At 37.9% G+C, this 19,522-nt stretch overlaps 1 protein-coding gene across 1 annotated transcript; it reads right to left on the bottom strand.

Annotated features, from left to right (window-relative positions):
* Positions 1–1,859: 1,859 nt before the first annotated feature.
* LOC115730398 (disease resistance protein Roq1-like) lies at positions 1,860–18,927 on the bottom strand. Its single transcript, XM_048276717.1, has 5 exons — positions 18,499–18,927; positions 17,253–18,375; positions 16,888–17,166; positions 10,722–11,464; positions 1,860–2,415 (listed from the first exon to the last, which is right to left on the bottom strand). Exons 1-5 carry the CDS (start codon positions 18,798–18,800, stop codon positions 1,860–1,862), a joined length of 3,003 nt encoding a protein of 1,000 aa, XP_048132674.1. The 5' UTR covers positions 18,801–18,927.
* Positions 18,928–19,522: the final 595 nt, after the last annotated feature.

Genomic DNA, 19,522 nt, shown 5'->3' with positions numbered 1-19,522 from the left:
AAAAAAAAGGAACTTCATTCAACGCTACGTGAAGTGGACCCAACAACAAATTACAGGCCAAGAGTCTCTGTTGCTTCTTTGCGTCGGCTTCGCTTCTTAAGGAACCTCCCCAATTGCCCACAAAACTATTTTACCTGCTAATGAACATTGTTCCCTATTTGAATTTTGAGGTAGACATGTCAACTAGATCTTTGGTAGGAGTGCCATAAGCACGCCACATTCTTATATCCTATGCATACCAACACCCGTAATAATTTAAATTTTGGGCACAATCATTCCAGTGGTAACTTTCGACGTGGGCTAATACTCGAAAAAAAAAAAAAATCAAGTTTGGATCCAGTCCTAATTTCACAATAAACCTTTTTTTTCCCATGTAAAAACTCTAATTTTTGGTCATGTCTCAATTCTACCGTTTAGTCCCCATTCTACCCCACTTTTTTTTTTGCAGTCTCATAAAAAATCTATAACTTTTATTTGAGTTATAGATCTGCTCCTCTTAACCCACTGTACAAATTTCTTGTTGACAATCGAGAGGTGGACAACTTCCAAGCATGAGATGGTTGAGCGTCCCAAGCTACGTGTCCTATGCGCGAGCTTTACGACCGTGAGAGATGGAACACTCTCGAGCGTGAGAGATTGACAACTGACCGCAAAATCGAAGATCCTTGAGCAAGATGGAAAGATTACTTTCTTGAAAGTTCAAGCAATTAAAGAAAGTCAACCTAATTGCTTTAGTTTCGTCTTCTTGGATATGACATTTGGGAAAAAACTAACGTAATGACGTGGAAAAGCCACGTAAGATCACTTATTGCGATTTTGGATTGAGGATTAATGGGGACATGTTTAAGACTCAAGTAAAGTTGGTGGCATTTTATGAGACAAAAAATAAGGGTCAACTTGGAAAGTAGACCTAAAGTCGGTTTTTTTTTTTTTAATGAGACAGAAAATTGTTAGAGTAGAATTGAGACTGGATCTAAAAGTAATGACTTTTTAATAGACAAAAGAAAACTAAGATAGAGTTGAGACTTGACTTAAAGTTAGAGATTTTTTATTAGATAAAAAAAAATTTAACGTAGAATTGAACCATTTCTACAGAATAAGTAGATAATTTATATTTCACTTAAAGTCGGTAAGTTCCTTACTTTGACGATCACTTGCTTCCTTAAAAAATATGGAACTGTGTGGTAAATATGTTAACCATTACATGTTTGTTTTGAGTGGTAAATATATGAAAACTCGATAACTATCATTGCATCTCACGTCCGGAAGTTGCTAACATTGTTGGTAAATTATTATGAGCATATCTCACCACTAGGTTGCCAGTTATATAATTTTACCAATGGGATTTAGCGCGTGCATAATAACTATTCTATTCTTGGCAATAATTACTAGACAGAATTAGATTTTTCGACTTCTATTCGTGAACGAGTTTCTGAGCAGAGAAATGCGTTTGATAACCGGAACATAAATTTGTTTTGTAACATCATACGATTTCTACAATTACTAAAGGACGGCGGCTGGGGACCAACGACAAGAAGATTTTTTTTTTAATTTTATTTTATTTCTACATCTTATTTTTGTTCCAAACCTATTTCTAGACTAAACATTAGTTCAAGAAATAGAAAAATGAAATTATGTTGCTAAACGGATTTATGTTCCAAAAATAGGTTTGAAGGAGAGACAAAAAAATAGAATAGTTATCATGCGCGCCCTTAACATCTAGGAGCCGTATTAGAAAAATACCATGGTCGGAGCTGTGCTCCCGGTAGCCAGTAGGTGCAGTCGGGATAAAATGATCTGCAGAGTTCAGTTAAAAGTGCTCCCTTCTCAAGACTAATACAAAGCTGAGGCCACTGAAATCAGTAAACGATATGAGATTTATCAATGAGATCATGATCCAATTGGTCCAATGCCTCGTGTTGAAACTCTACCCTCCGCTCAAGTTCCTCCGAATCAGAATCCTCAGAATGAGAAGCCTCGCGGAGTGAATTTGGATCCACCAATTGATTTTCTTCGAGACCGGCCTTTAAATCATCTGTTAGTCGCCAGCTTTTTAGCATATACCCCAGCTTTTTCATGGTTCCACTGGATACTCTAAAGTATTTTGTTCTCCTCGAATTGACCGAAATCAACTGCTCCTTGCAACACTCCCCACAGCACATTGTTGCGAGATATTGAATCCACACGTGATCCGAATAAAATAAATCGAGAGTTCCTGCTAGCACGTTCTGCCTTTGGCCGTTTACATGTGGCATGATGTCGAAACATACTTCCTTTTCCCCATCTTCCACACTGAAAACAACACAGACAATCAATCCTAGGAACTTGTCGTACAAGTCCTGTGAAGCCATGAATGATACGGTACCGTCTTCGACAAGGACAAAACTCCTCTGGCATCTTTCCTCCGGGGCGAACCTTTCAGTAATAAAGATTCATATTGGAATAGCAATGCTTCTGAAGTACGCAGGTTTGTAATTAATTCAACAAGAAGAGTTTGATTTTGAGCATAATCCTAGTAAGTCAACCGAAGCCAGAGTTCTATGATAATTAGACATGTTGATCCTTGCTTCCGTTATATACATTTGTCACGCGATAGAAATCATTCCCTCGTAAGTGTTGTAGCCAACCCCTGACATTAGATTGACATCTCCCTACACTGTAGCTCATTCAATAAGAGGGTATTATATAGGAAGTGAAAATGATGGAAAATAGAACTGCACATTAAAGAAATTACTCATCCTAGTCAGGCCCAACGGTCTAATGTTCTCTGTTATGTGTTCACTTTAAACATCGCTGATTTTTCAGTACAGACTGTTCTAATTCAATTCTAACTTACTTGCAACAAACTTAACATTATTAAGATAAATAAAAGAAAAAAAACTTGTGCCGTCACTTATATCAATGGAAAATCGCAAAAGGAAAAAGTTCTGCTCTAACTTTATATAAAAGGAAATGTTAAATCCGATACTCTCAATTAAGTAAATTAAATCAAATTGTCCCAAGAAATCCGCATGTGCCGGTTGAGTCGTGTCACCTAGCAAGATTGTGCAATGGTTCCTATCATAATAGCAACTCGTGTACCTTTTCTTCTTCGAGCTTAGTAGATGAAACATTGTTGTGAATTGTGATCCTTAAAAACAGGAATGTCGATTAGGATCAGTAATTATTTGCTTACAACTTTTATCCATTATACTATAGAATGATGTTAGAGTGCTTAAATTGACACACAAAAATGGTATATTAAGTAATAATATATTATGTTTTTATTTAAGTGTTCAATATAACCCATTTTAATAGTCTGCTCATAGTCTATCGCTTTCTTTGATACAATCATTTCACTACGGTATAATCATACCGTTGTTTCAATTTGCCCTTTCATTCCTACAATCACGAGACTTTGGCCAAAAAAATGATTAGAGATATGCTTACCCTAAAGACATATACAAATAATATTGGTTAATATAATAACGTACTAGCTCCTTGCTAAAGGGAAAAAAAAAAATTAACTTAATCCAACTCAACAAACAGAAAAAACCAGAGAATGAAAATTTTTTCATGCCAAATCATTAAGTACTTGTCGTCGTGCAGTTTTATCCCGATCCGTGGAATTGATCTAGTACTGTTAATCGTGTTGGTTGTTATGATCAACTGCAACATCAAGATTTATGTTTCCAGTATTTGTTAGATTTTGTTATATTTTTCCATTTATTTTGGACTTTGCTAGCATAACAGTTTTTTTTTTTTTTTGTGACAGTAAGAATAACAACACGTTATGAGCCACAAATTCTTGAAGAAGTAGACCCCATAATAAATTTTAATTATTTGCTATCTATTTTTTGTAGCAATGTCATGAAATATACACTAGGTTTCTTTCCATGATTTAATGGTTTATATATTTCGTAATAAGGTAATTTTGATTATAATCACATGACATCACATATGACTTCGATCCTAGAATTGATTATACAATTCTATGGTTTGTTTTGACATCACATATATCTCTAACAAAGTAAGCATATAAAAGCATTTCAAATCATGTTTACTTACTAGCATCATACAAGTTTCTTGAAACTTGTAGTATTTAATATTATATGCAAAAAAATTAAAAATAGAATCAAAAGCTAAAGTACAATGAAACATGACAGGAAGTATAGCAAATTGGCAACGTCATGTTTACTACATGCGTATACTATTATTGCTTTCTTAAACTGTTAAATATGTTTTGAATTTTATGTACATGGTTCGGTTTATCACCCGACCCGACATATTTTTGTGCGGCCCAAAAAAGTGGAGGAAAAATTGAGATTTAGTTCATGATGAGGAGAGTTGGGCCGATAGGCCCAACTCAGAGCAAGTGAACAAATCTCCTTTGCAGTGCGAATAGATCTGCGTGGGGGTTCGAGGGCAACGCCCCCGAGAAAAAAATTTTGGGCTCTATTTTTATACTGTTGCTAGGGTTTCTTTTCGTTTTGGTATTGAGGATTTTCCTTATGTGAGAGACGAATGAGCCGTGTGCTTTTGTTCGCTTGAAAACCGACTTACGTCATCCGTACTCTTTTTGATCATAGTGGAATTTCGTTTTGCCTCGCCCGTGGACGTAGATCACCTTGATTGAACCACGTAAATCCTTGTGTTCTGTGTTCGCTTTTGCATTTGTTTTTCAACGTAAACTTTCAAATGTCATTGTAGTGCATACACATGACTCTAACCCCTTTTAGAAGCCAAGACAATAATTGCTAGACAATTATATTGAATCCAAATTTAGAAGGTAAAATGTTAATTGATTACCTGCGAATCATCTTCATTATCCTAGGCTATCAATATTCATCTATAGTTACATATGGTCATATTGTATTCTATACACCCGCATGGGGTGCTTGCGAAAATCCGAGATCGAAATGATCATTGGATGCTCGATTAATAGTATAAAGTACAATTTATCCGGAACGGATTCTTTCATTAAATGATCTCTAAAAATTGAAAAAAAAAAAAAACTCATATGATTAAACTAGCCCAAGTATAAAATGGGTGGGGATTTTACCCGCTAGTCCATCGAGCCCCAAGAAAAATGATTCCCTGTTCTAATGAATTGAAGCATCTTGCCCGCCAAGTCACCTTCTATCCAATCCCCTATATTTGAATCTCGCTCTCTATACTCAAGTAAAAGTGGTGGATACTTCCTGTTTCATAAAGGGAAAATCCTCACAAAGTGAAGCTGGGTCCACCAACCGGTTTTCTTCAAGCTCAGCCTTCAAATCATCCTCTAGCTTCCCGTGTCTTAGCTTATATCCCAACTTTTTCACCGTTCCACCCGATATTCTCGGTGTAATGCCAAATTGTATATATCGCTCGGTAAACTCATCAAAATCAACTTCTCCCTCCGAATCACGGAGAAAAGCCAGAAAAGTTCAATGGTAAAGATTTCAAGAGATGGCAACAAAAAATGTTATTTTATCTTACGACATTGAACTTGGCACGGTTCCTCAATGAGGATGCTCCTAAGTTGGATGAAGGAGAGGTAGACAAGGAAAGGTTTGCTGCAGTAGACGCATGGAAGCATTCCGATTTCCTATGTCACAATTATGTCCTCAACGGTCTGGATAATACACTCTATAACGTCTATAGTCCACTAAAAATGGCTAAGGAGTTATGGGATAGTCTGGACAAGAAATATAAAACTGAAGATGCCGGACTGAAGAAATTCATTGTCGGTAAATTTCTGGACTTCAAGATGGTTGATTCAAAGACCGTATTAAGTCGGGTTCAAGAGCTTCAAGTGATTATGCATGATATTCATGCTGAGGGAATGACTCTAAGTGAGTCATTTCAAGTGGCTGCCTTCATTGAAAAACTGCCACCGTCCCGGAGAGATTTCAAAAATTATCTCAAACACAAGAGAAAGGAATTGTCACTTGAAGACTTGATAGTTCGGTTGAGGATAGAGGAAGACAATAGATCTTCCGAGAAGAAAGTTGGAAAAAATCTGGAGGTCTCAAGGGCCAATGTTGTCGAAGAAAGATCGAATCCCAACAAGAAGAGGAAAATGCCTAGCAAGTCCGGAGAGGGATTCACCCAAGGTCTGAAAAAGTTTGTTGGCAAATGCTTTAACCGTGGAAAGCCTGGACATCGAGCCAAAGATTGCGAGCCAAGAAAAGACAGAAAAACTCAGGCAAATGTGGTGGAAGAGATTTCCAATGGTGTTGACGATATCAATCTGATCGCTATGATATCCGAGTGTAATATGGTGGGAAACCCCAAGGAGTGGTGGATTGATACTGGAGCAACTCGTCATATCTGTGCGAACAGATCGATGTTCTCGTCCTACACAACCGTGGGGGGTGATGAAAAACTCTATATGGGTAATTCATCAACCTCCAAGGTTGAAGGTGTCGGAAAGATTGCTCTGAAGATGACATCTGGAAAGATTGTGACACTAAATAATGTTCTGCATGTGCCAGATGTTCGCAAGAATTTAGTGTCCGGATCTCTCCTTAGTAAGAATGGCTTCAAGTTGGTTTTTGTATCCGATAAGTTTGTACTCTCCAAAAATGAGATGTATGTAGGAAAGGGTTATCCGAGTGATGGTTTGTTCAAGTTGAATGTAATGACTGTTGTAACCAAAGATGATATGAATAAAGCTGCTTCTACTTATGTGCTGGAGTCTCCTAATATTTGGCATGCTAGACTAGGACACGTTAACTATAAGTCGATAAAGAAATTAATTAGTATGGGACTATTGCCGAAATTTGATTGTCCAAGTGAAAAGTGTCAAGTATGTGTTGAATCTAAGTTTTCTAAGCCTCCTTTCCATTCTCTAGATAATAGAGTTACGTAACCTTTAGATTTAATACACACGGATATTTGTGATATGAAAGCAATACCTTCTAGAGGTGGTAAGAAATACTTTATCACGTTCATAGATGACTGTTCGAGATATTGCTATATCTATCTACTTAGTAGTAAGGATGAAGCTGTGAATGCTTTTAGAACTTATAAATCCGAAGTTGAAAATCGGTTGAATAAGAAAATAAAAGTGTTAAGAAGTGATAGAGGAGGTGAATATGAATTTCCTTTTGAGGAAATTTGTACTGAGTTCGGTATCGTTCACCAAACTACCGCCCCTTATACACCACAATCGAATGGTGTGGCGGAAAGAAAGAATCAATCCTTAAAGGAAACAATGAATGCATTGTTAAACAACTACTGTTTACCGCAGAATTTGTGGGGGGAAGCTGTCTTGACAACAAATCTTATCTTAAATAGAGTACCCCACAAAAAGACAAAACAAACTCCCTATGAGAAATGGAAAGGCGGAATGCCTAACCTGAATTATCTTAAAGTGTGGGGGTGTTTGGCTAAGGTTGCGGTTCCTAAGCCTAAAAAGGTTAAAATAGGACCAAAGACCGTTGATTGTATTTTTATCGGATATGCTCAAAATAGCAATGCATATCGTTTTCTTGTTCACAAATCAGAGATCCCGGATATACATGTTAATACGATCATTGAATCAAGGGACGCTTCGTTCTTTGAAAATATATTTCCGTATAACATAGTATATGAGCCAATTGAAAATAATAAGAGGTCTCGAGATACTACATCTAGAAGTGATCCAATGGAGGATGAACCTAGACATAGTAAAAGGCAAAGGACTTCTACGTCTTTTGGACCTGAATTTCTGACATATTTGTTAGAGAATGAACCTCGGACATATAAGGAAGCAGTGACATCTCCGGAAGCCTCGCTCCGGAAAGAAGCTATCAATAGTGAAGTTGAATCCATCTTGTCAAACCATACTTGGGAATTGGTTGACCTTCCTCCTGGCAATAAGCCATTACAATGTAAGTGGATATTTAAGAGGAAAATGAAAGCAGATGGTACTATTGATAAGTATAAGGCTAGGCTTGTCGTAAAAGGTTACGGACAACGTGAAGGTCTAGATTATTTTGACACGTATTCACCTGTCACGAGAATTACATCTATACGGATGTTAATTGCTATAGCAGCCTTATATAGACTTGAAATTCATCAAATGGATGTCAAAACAGCTTTTCTAAATGGGGATCCGGAAGAAGAAATATATTTACAGCAACCTGAAGGGTTCATTGTTCCGGGACAAGAGAATAAAGTATGTCGGCTTATCAAGTCACTATATGGCTTGAAACAAGCACCAAAGCAATGGCATGCTAAATTCGACCAAGTTATGTTGTCGAATGGTTTCAAAATTAATGAGTGTGATAAATGTGTATACGTTAAGAACACTCATAATAGCTTTGCCATATTATGTCTATATGTAGACGACCCGCTTATAATGGGCAGTGATAGTGAGATTGTCAAGAAGATCAAATGCTTGCTCGCAAGTAAATTTGATATGAAAGATATGGGGATCGCAGATGTCATTTTAGGAATTAAAATCCGTAAAACATCCGAAGGACTATCTCTATCTCAATCCCATTACATTGAGAAGATTCTTGAAAAAGGCAAGAATCTAGGCATATCACCAGTAAGTACACCGATAGATGTTAATTTACATCTTTCAAAGAATACTGGTGTAAGTAAGGCTCAAAATGAGTATGCTAGTATACTAGGCGCTTTAATGTATGTCATGAATTGCACTAGACCGGATATCGCTTGTGCGGTAAGCAAGCTAAGCCGATTTACAATTAGTCCAAATGAAAATCATTGGAAAGCTATGAAGCGTGTATTGGGCTACTTGAAGCATACTCAAGATTATGCTTTGCATTATACAGAGTATCCAGCGGTACTAGAGGGATACTGTGATGCAAATTGGATAACCGGCACTAAAGACACAAAATCGACAAGTGGATATGTATTCACACTGGGTGGGGCAGCAGTGTCATGGAAATCATCCAAACAAACTTGTATTGCTAGATCCACTATGGAATCAGAATTTATAGCTTTGGATAAAGCCGGTGAAGAAGCAGAGTGGCTTCGAAACTTCTTGGAAGATATTCCTAATTGGCCTAAACCAGTGCCTGCTGTATGCATACATTGTGACAGTCAAGCGGCAATAGGAAGGGCAAGGAATGTCATGTATAACGGTAAGTCTCGACACATACGTCGAAGACATGACACCGTAAGACAACTTCTTTTTAGTGGAATTATCACAATTGACTATGTGAAGTCAAAAGATAATATTGCGGATCCATTAACAAAAGGCCTAACTAGAGAGATAGTTGTGAAAACATCGAAAGGAATGGGTTTAAGGCCTATAAATAAGTCCTCATAGCGGATACCCTACCTTGTTGACTGGAGATCCCAAGATCTAGGTTCAAAGGGACAACCAAGTTATGAAGACCGTGTAGAGTACTGTAATTTATTACTCATTCCTAGATGAAGACAGTACTAATATGTGAAGGTTAAGCGAAAAGCTTTTAATGATTCCGAATTGAGTATATGATATACTATATGTTCAGAAATCACCTATATGAGTGTGAAGTGAGGGCCGCTTCTGTGAGAATTGAAAAGGCCGAATTCTCTAAAACACTCATGAGACCAAACGGTGTTCATGGCCAAAACGAACACAACAGTGAGAACTAACTTTGTTCGAGAGAAAGTTATGTGATTTTTATTGTCTAGGCTTACACCAAAGGTCGACAGTTCAAAGACATCAAGTCTACTGATTGACCGAGTAAGTCCGATAGGTTTCACTAGGGAAAGTTCAAAGTTTCAGACTACTTATCCCGATGTAACTATTTCTCAAGGAATAATCGCACATTGCATTTCATGCATATACGAAGAGTCGTGATGTCTGAATATCTCATTCATGTGGGGGATTGTTGGGGATTTTATCCCTCTAAGGGTGAATGAGAAGGAAATGTGGGAGTCCCACATAGGATGAGAGGTAGATGGGAGATGGGTTTATTAAGTGGAACCTCACAAATGGGTTTGGGCCCCAAGGGGCACCCCACTTTTGTGGAGGAGGGAGAACCTACGCAAATGGATTTCGGCCCACACGCGCGCGCCGCCGCCGCCGTCCGTCCGGCCGGCTCGGCTCGGTTCGGTTCGGGCCCGGGCCTGGGTTCTCTTATTCCATTTAATTTTTTTTATTTGCCCATTTGTTTATTTTACCGAATAGACACTTAACACAACCGTTGGACATTTGTCCTTAAACGAACAGATGCGTTCGTTCGGAAATTCTTTTGAAGAGTTATGTCTGTTCAAGAAGAAGTTATATTCGGTTATGTTAACCATCATCCGGACCCAAGCTTCGTGCCTCTTCGTTTTTTCTCAAACTTTCAATATAAATAGTCTTCGAAGCAGTTTCATTTTTTAAAAACTTCATTTTTTCCCGAAATCTGCACCCTCTTTTTCATTCCGTGCGATCCCGTTCCACAAAGTTAAGTTCGCCGGAGCCCTTTGAATAAGTGCCGATTCAAAGGGACGCGATCCGTTCTATCCTGGGAGACAATTGTCCAACGTCCTCGGGTACCAAATTGAGGGGACAAATTTGTCTTAAGGACACAAATAAATTCGTTGGGCTCGGATCAATATTCTGATTGCTGCGTTTGCTTTTGAATCTGGTTAGTAATTTCGATTTTGTATCTTCATTATGTATTGTACTTTTGTTATATATACGAACATAGCCGACAACAAAACCATTATTGACCAATTCGTGACAGAAAGATAAGTTAATATCGTTGACGTCACATATATTGGAGGGAATTCTAGTAAGAGATTCGCAATTTTTTGCCTCTAGATACCACAATTTCCCTGGGATGTTGATGATCTCTTGTAGTTGTCTGCAACACGAAACCTGCAAGCTGAGCAAATTATGTAGTTGCTCGCATGCGGGAAGGTTAGTAAAATTGTTTCCCGACAACATCATAGTTGTTAAGGTTGGGAAACATGAACGGTTCTCCAAGAACTCCACTTCTGATAGATTGCACCGACTAAGGTCCAAAATCTTTAATTTGGGAAATCCCGTCTTCGTTTGGGGATCACTCGAATCCTCCTCCTCCTTTGGAAACTTGATTAGTTTCGAGCAGCCATCAAGACTTAGGTTTTCAAGATTTTGTAACCTATAAATGCTGGAAGGAAGGATTGCCAGTTTCTTGCATTCGCTTAAAATCATATCCTCCAAAGAGACAAGATTTGCTATAGACACAGGAAGTTCCTCGATTGAAGTCCCTCGTAATCGAAGTCTTTGCAAACCTTTCATTGTCTCCGGAATATCGGGAAATGTTTGCAGTTTTGAGCAATGATTAAGATTGAGATGTTGAAGATTCTTGGACTGGAGCACATCGGAGAAATGATGAAGTTTTGAGCACCCACTTAAATTCAAAAACTGCAACTTGTCATGATATGCAACTGAGTCGTGGGCACGTTTCAAGTTTTTGCACCCATGGAGATCCAATTCCTCTAGATTCGGAGTACAATAGAGGTCCGGCATATAAACCACCGACTGGCATTCACTAAAATTAATGAACTTCAAATTTTTAAAGTCCTGCAAGAAAAACATTCGGGACGGTTGAGACAAATAAACATTTCAAAATCTGACTTACCTTTTAATAAAAGCAATGTCCACTTACTAGGAGTCTATTCACAAAAAATTTCACACATCATAACTCATAAGCATTATCGCAAAACTTCGATCGACAACTACTTCCTTTTGTCCATGGGCAATTTTGCTAGACAAATTACATAGAGACAGTTCCACTGTTCTATAGTGCAAAAACCGGAACACTATTTGTGTTGAGTAAAAGGTGAAAGACGGTGGTAACTGTCAAATTCAGTCGCAAACAAAGTTTTGACTGGAAACTTGTTTAGTCCACAATGGTAAGTTACTAACACTTTTGAGAAAGTACCTACATTTACTAATGTGTTAAAGTTATTAAATTTGATAGAAAGCTAGTCAGATGCCCGTGCGCTACATGGATCTCAAAATATATTCGTTTTACTATTCTAAATGCTGATGTTGACGTGAATTTTTTGCAAGAGAAATAGAATATGTAGGAAATGACAACAAAATGAGTATTCACGTCAATCAAATATTCTGCTAGAGCTTATTATAATTTTATTGAAAGTTCATTCAAATGTAAGTTTAATTTGTGATTAAATTGCAGTGTTTATTGAATAACGATATAAGTATATGCAATATTTCGAGCATGTAAGTACTACGAGTCAACCGAAAAACATGAAAGCATAAATTAAGAATGTAGATCCTCCTCTCTATGGCTTTCCTCGATTTTGTCGAAATCTTCACCTTTGTGCCATTGACTTTGTCCAGAAAAGGCTAGCAAACTAATTGGGCAGAATTTTCTTGAGAATAAAATGGTTTCTTTGACCCTCCATTTGCCACTCTCTATTTCTAGAGAGTTGATGGTGATCTTTTTATGTTCATCTTACAATTGCATATGTTTCAAGTTTCCTTTTTAGGAAATTCTCCCTGCTCTTTTTGCTAATTATTTAAAGAGGAAAAGAACATCAGAAATTCCATAATTATTTGAAAAGGAAAAGAACATCAGAAAAGAACATCGTAAATTTTTTGCAAGAGAAATAGAATATGTGGGAAATTCTCCAGGTCACTTAATCATCACTTTTGTAAAAGAAAAAAAAAAGCAATAACTTAAGTGCAATTGCTGAATTGGGATGTTGAAAAATTAATGTGGCAATAGTTTATCAATTTTTCTTGACCGGCGTGGCTTGCCAGAGCCCCGAGTCAGCACGATTTAGCCCTAAATGACGTCCTTCATTATATTTTCCCAAATATTGACTCAATTAGGACAAATCGAGAAATTTCCCCAAATTCTTCAAACCCGAATAAGGAAGGCAGTTTGGTTCTGAATACAGAGAGCACGATTTGGCCAGCACGCCACCATCCTTGGTCTTGTCAAGCATGAAGCGGGCCCACTCTAGCAACCGCTCGTTCGAGAACACGAACTTTACGAGGCCGAGCAAATCGACCCCAAAAATTAAGCTCATGAGAGCACCACCGGGGGCAAAAAGGCCGAAACCCTAGCAGGTTAGGTCGAGATTGTTGGAGTCAAGGATAGTGTCGATCCAGTTGTGGTAGGAAGAGGAAATGGGGTCTCCACCGAAGCCGAAGAGCTTGCAAATGAGGGAAGGAGAGAGAGAGAGAGAGAGAGAGAGAGAGAGAGAGAGAGAGAGAGAGAGAGAGAGAGAGAGAGAGAGAGAGAGAGAGAGAGAGAGAGAGAGAGAGAGAGATTCAATTTGAAGAGGACACAACATCGGTTAGGTATAAAAAGGCAACGTTGGACTCGTTTTTTAAATGAAAAAGCCACCTATGAAATAACATTTATTAAAGAGGTCACGTAGGATTTTTTGCCGGAATTTGTTATTGGAGGCACTGAAGGGCATGAATGATAATTATTCAATTTCCGGAATCAATTTCTGGTCAGAAATAGATTTTTCTATATCTAATTTCTGGACGAGTTTCTGAACAATTAAATGCGTTTGCTAACAAATTTTGTTTTTGTTCCCCGAATAGATATTCGTTTGATAAAAATAAAATTTTTAGGGTTGCCGGCGATTGATGAATGGCGGATTACGGGCCAGCGGATAAGTGGACCGGTGAACTGGCAAGCAAGGGTCGGCAAATTGATGGATTGGAGAATTGGCGATCCGAGGCCGGCGGACCGGCGAACCGACAATTAGTGGACCGGCAAACCGACAATTGGTGGACCAACAAATCGAGGGATGGCGGATCGGCGATTGGGGCTGGCTGACAAGCGGACGGGGAGCCGGTGATTGGTGAACCAAGGGATAGCGGACCCGCAATTGGCAGCCGATGACTAGCGAGCGGAGAGTAGTGGCGGATGGATAGGCTAGTGGTGGACGGTGGACAATGATCGGTGATCGGGATGTGAGAGAGAGGGAGTGAGTGAGAATTCTTATTTCTCGTTTATGTTCGAGAAACAAAGAAGCTGAAAATTTTAACTCCTCATTTCTATTCCAAACCTATTTCTAGAACAAATTATTATTTCAGAAATAGCAAAATGATATTGTGTTACTGTTGGTACCAAAATAATAACAAACACAAATACCGAATGGGCGTCAATGTCACCATGTCCCGAAGTGGGTGAATCGGGAGCGATAAACCACTTCCCGAAGTTCGGTAAGTTGATTGCGACATACCGAAAATGGCAAGAAGATTAAACTCAATATTCAGGAAGTGGGGGAATAAGACCATTGAATCCTGAAATTCAGCAAGGTTCAGGAACATACCGAAAATTGCAGAAAGCCAGTAATAGAGGGATGCAAGCATAAAGAGAACCATGAGTTAGACAAGTTAGCCACGTCCGTGGGAAAGTTACGAGCAAGAAACAAAAGGTAATGGACACAAGCAGATCGTGGGAAGTTACTAGGAAGGATTCAAATTCGAAGTCATTGTAACAGTTGAAGTTCAAATTTTGGTGGATAAAAGCAATGGAAAACGTGGGTAAAAAGAGAGTTATTGAAGGCGCCAAGATTCAATATTTGAAAACATGAAGATAACTGACCTAGCAGTTTCAAAATGTAAGAAGATACAAGTATGCAAGGACGGAAAAGAGAAAGAAGATCAATGGCACATCCAAAAACACTCAATTTCCTCTGCAGTTTAACTTTCATGCACTTTCAATTCCAGCAACCAAGTTTATTTTTTAGTTATTTACTACTTTCTTAGGAGTCTTGTAATGTCACTCAAACCCCTGTTGATCTCAAATTCATATTCGATCTATCTATATCAAATCCATCTCTATACATTCACCTTGCAACCTGTTTTTCACCAGAATTGCTCACACATTTCTTTATTGTCCTCTGAAAATTCTGTTGTCAACAGTTGATTGTTAATAAAATTTGCATTTATTAATGCCTCAAATTTAATTATACTTTCCAACTTCATCAGTTTTGATTTGATTGTATAATGATTGGTTGATATTGTTTACTTATGCTACTATTTTCAATATGTTACATAGGCATTCCGTTGGGATAACCTACCAATGCTATTTTGGAAACGAATGGAAGAACAGTTAATATGCAAATTGTGTCCTAAATAGTTCGTTGCTATCGACGGTGACCAAGGTATTAGGCACCAAGGTGGTTATAAGATAGATGGGACTAAGTAGAAGGTGAAGAAGTCTAGCAGATTGAGGAGTTCATGAAGACTTAAATGGACGATACAAGGGTGATTTGAAAAATATTTTCCTAAAAATATCGCTTATGACGCTTATAGAGATGAACAAACCATCATATTTTTGTCGTTTATTAATATTTTTAGACATAAATTGATGTCGATAATGAAAACATTTTTCATTGGGTAATTATTCCAAGTAATACAAGTGATTATTTTTTAGAAAATATTTTCCAAATCGTTTATTTTCCATAAAAAAAAAACTGAGCCTTAATTATGATTTGTGTTGTATATTACCTAACTTCCCTTCAGTCTCTGTAGTAATTAATTCTCTCTCCCTCTCTCATTGCTGTTTTTTTTTTTTTGGTAAGGCCCTCTCTCATTGCTGTTAAACATTCTTAAAATTGAAAAACCACAATGTTTGTCTCCTATATATAAAATGAAAAAAATTATTGATAAAATACACAATACAACAGCCATATAATTATCCGTGGAAAAAAAAGATATTTCAATATTTGAAATTTTCAATAAAAAATTTGTTGCAGGAAAGAAAGATCCAATTTTGATATGGATATGCGTGAGGCATTAAATAAACTTAATGCATTTCTCTACGATACAATAATTGAAAAACAAATTATTGACAACATTTTGGGGATAAAAAAAAAAGTTGAGGTCCCTGAGAAGGTTCTCTCTGCTTTATATTGAAATATATTTGACGTGAAAATAAATATAAGTACGTATACATGCATATGTGTATAACTTTAGATTAGGTTTAGGTTTAAATATATTCGAATTAGCAAAGTGAGCCCCTCGCTCACTGCTCTTTAGAAAGCACGATTAGTCAAGCTTGAAAGCCATTGCGCACTACTGGCATGCTACAGGCATGCATCCTCCAGCTGGGTTCAAACTTCAAAGTGCTAGCGCCTCCGTAGAGTAAGCCTCTTATATGGAGTCGTACTCCACATGCTTTGTTTTGATATGTGGGAGAAGGAATTGGATGATCCATCTATTTCCCCTTTTGTTATATTGCTAGGCGAGAGGACCACCAAGAAGGAAATGTGAAAAGGCGCTTTCCGTCCCCTGATTTCTTACTTCAGCAATAAAACGAGTAAGGGGGTTGACGGATGGCTAGATTAAAAGGAAAGGAGGGGAACGACTAACATATCTCGAATGAGGAGGAGATATTTTTTAGGTGAAGTCTCTCAAGTATATTTCAAAATGAATTTGTTATTTACAAATATAAGAAAGCCTTTTTCTCTTGCCATACAAACTTTCGAAAAGAGTCTAGCTATCCCGTCTTTGCTATATAGTAAAGAATCATTAATTACATTTCCAGGATGTACCATTTCAAGGACATAAAAATGAAATCCACCGTTCATGTTTATTAAAAATTTATGTACATTCATCATTGAGTTGGGAAATTATATGACCAATAAGTTTTTGTTCCGTAGTTTTTGATACTCAAAAGTTACCCATGTCTTAAAGTTACATTGTTCTTATAATTTTGGGTACTATGACATTAGACTTTTTATCTTGAATATATTTTGTTCGAATCAGCATCAAGATTCACATAGGGAAGTGTTTAATACTCCCCTAAAACGGGAAGGTTCCACTTATGTCGGTTCAGGTAGGATATCGACATCCTCTATTTAATGCTTTAATCAGATATAGACAATTTCACAGAAGTAATTGTTGCATTCAAAGTTTTCAATAACACGTATACATGTTGATATTCAGATGCATATAGATGTGGATGTATAAAAGATAAGCAAATAGACTATTCGTTTAGTGCTCACCTTAAATTGCTCCCTCAATACTCGGATGTTGCTTTTGTGCATATCAAGTCCGACTAACTTCTTTGGACCAGAGGAAAATTCTGGAATCCAAGGAGGACATTCGGGCCATTCAAACCATCTTAGTTCATTAGGAAGACAGATCGGACCTTGGAAAGGGTTATGCACATTAATCATGATGAGCATCCTCAATCTTCTCATATTTGTGAAAGCATCGTGACCTATGTATATCTCTTCTGGCTTGTGTAAATTCAAAACTATGGCTTTTACTGCATTCGTTCCCTGCATTTACAGAATTTGCATCGCAATTAATATTGTCGGTTAGAGAATAAAAGAGTAAACTCAGTGGCTATACATGCAAATCTTACCATATCCCCTGATAGAACGTCACGAACATCATCACAAAGCCATAACCTGCTGCGTCTTCCAGGATCATCGCGACATTCTTGTTTTACAATATCCATGCCCATCAACTGAATTAAGTCATGCATCTGCAAGGCCCCTTCCTCTTCAATTATCAAAGATTTCTCAACAAGAACTTGTACTCCAATAATTGTGTCAAAGTCGCAACTGTTGAGGACTTTTATAATGTACTTTGTAGACCGACCCTTGAAGAAACAACAAATATCAAGGAAAACGTCCTTTTCATAGTCCTCTAGTCCATCGTAACTTAACTTAAGAACATCATTGATGGTTTTTTCAGGACTTTTAACAAGTTTATTTAATGCACTTTCCCACTCACGTTCTGTTCTCCCGCAAAGGAAAGAGCCCAATACCTCAAGTGCTAAAGGAAGTCCATTAGCATAATGCAAAGCACTATTAACAAGATCCCTCCTTATTACTGCTTTGTTGTTTCTTGGAAAAGCATGCTTATTGAAAAGTTCAAAAGCTTCAAAATACTCTAGACCTTTAGCTTCATAGATGTGATCTTCTTCTATCCCATGGGAAGTTAGTAAATGGCTATCTCTTGTAGTGATGATCACCATACTTCCTTTACCAAACCACTCACACTCTCCAGCTAAAGCATTTAACTGTTTTACATCATTGACATCGTCGAGAACCAGGAGAACTTTTTTGCGGCAAAGTCTATCTTGCATCAGATTAATACCTCCATCAACACTATACACAACTGATGTTTTTCCCAATAATATCTCGGCCAACAATTTTTCTTGTAAAGGAACTAAATCCTTGGAATCTTTTGAAGCTTCTCGAACATTTACCAGAAAACATGAACCCTCAAATTGTCTAAAAATTCCATTATAAAGGGCTTTAGCTAAAGTAGTTTTTCCTATGCCTCCCTGGCCCCATAATCCTATCATGAAGACATCATCCGACTCAAGATTTAACATTGATTCCAGTTTTTCCACTTGGCGATGTATCCCGACTGGATGCTTTGCAACATGCAATGGTCTTCGGTCTGGCTGCATAGAGATCTCCTCCACAATTTTCTTTATAAGGATCGCTTCATCTCTGACAAAATCCAGAAGAATACTCGACAAATTGTTCGAAGGTTCAAAGATAAGATTAAATTTCGTCGGAGGAAAAAAAAGAGAGAAGATGTGATTCAGCATATAAAAATGAATAACAAAGCAACACGTCATGTCAAATACTACTTACCCATCATTCAAGTCCCACCCGGACAAGCTGCCGGCGTCGAAAAGAGCCTTCTTCCATCTCTTCATTATCTCCGAATCCTTCCCGAACTTGAACTCATGCTCAGCCATATCTCTCCTGTAACTGTCTCTCCCCCCTCTCACTTCTCTTGGTTCCACTTTGTAAAACACCGGCAACACAACCAGGCCCTTTCTCTCTTTGCACTCCATGATTTTCACAACCTCTTCTAAACACCATGGAGAAGATGCGTAATTCTCAGAGAAAATGATAATTGCAAAGAGCGATTCTTCTATCGCGTTCATAAGGGTCGGCGATATTTGCTCTCCTTTCCTCAGTTCCTCACTGTCGATGTACGTGAATATACCATTCTGGTTTAGTGTCGTGTAGAGATGGCTAAGGAAGTTCTTGCGAACGTCAGTGCCTCTAAAACTCAAGAAGACATCGTAATTTCTTTTACGTTTCAAAGAAGAAGAAGAAGAAGAAGAAGCCATTAGAATTTGATGGTGTGTCTGCTTGGAATTTCGGAAAATGAAAGTGGATGAAACGAGATCTTAGCGTGGGATTTTAAGGTGCTTTGAGTGTTGAAGAGAGTGGTGGGCTCAGGTAAAGTGCGAGATGAACGGCGCTCTCAAGGTCGTCGTCCCCAAAGTGAAGGAAGAAGACAGAATGGACGTCCTCTATGTGGGGGTGGAGTAGACTTGGGCTGACTTAGTTCGTGCTGGGCCCGCTAGGTGAAGCTCAACATTGCAGTGGGAGAGACTCCGTCACTCTTGGACATAATGTGAATATGCTTACCGAATGCTTTTGGGTGTTTTGTTTGATGATTAAGAGTTGCTTCTTTACTTTTCCTCCGGTAAAAAATTATGCAATATCGGCAGTCGCTAACTGAAGTTTTCGACGAGAGCCTTCAAACATTGATGAGGGTGTTCAATAGCCATGCGTTGCAGATTTTATTAAGTATTGGAGCTCGATGACGAAAGAGATAAATTGACACAAGCACTTGTTACTTGGTTGGATATTGCAA

This window comes from Rhodamnia argentea, chromosome 1 (assembly GCF_020921035.1).
Source record: "Rhodamnia argentea isolate NSW1041297 chromosome 1, ASM2092103v1, whole genome shotgun sequence".
Classification (NCBI taxonomy): domain Eukaryota; kingdom Viridiplantae; phylum Streptophyta; class Magnoliopsida; order Myrtales; family Myrtaceae; genus Rhodamnia; species Rhodamnia argentea.
Note: the sequence above shows the minus strand (reverse complement) of the source record. Positions and strands in the feature narration are given on the sequence as shown.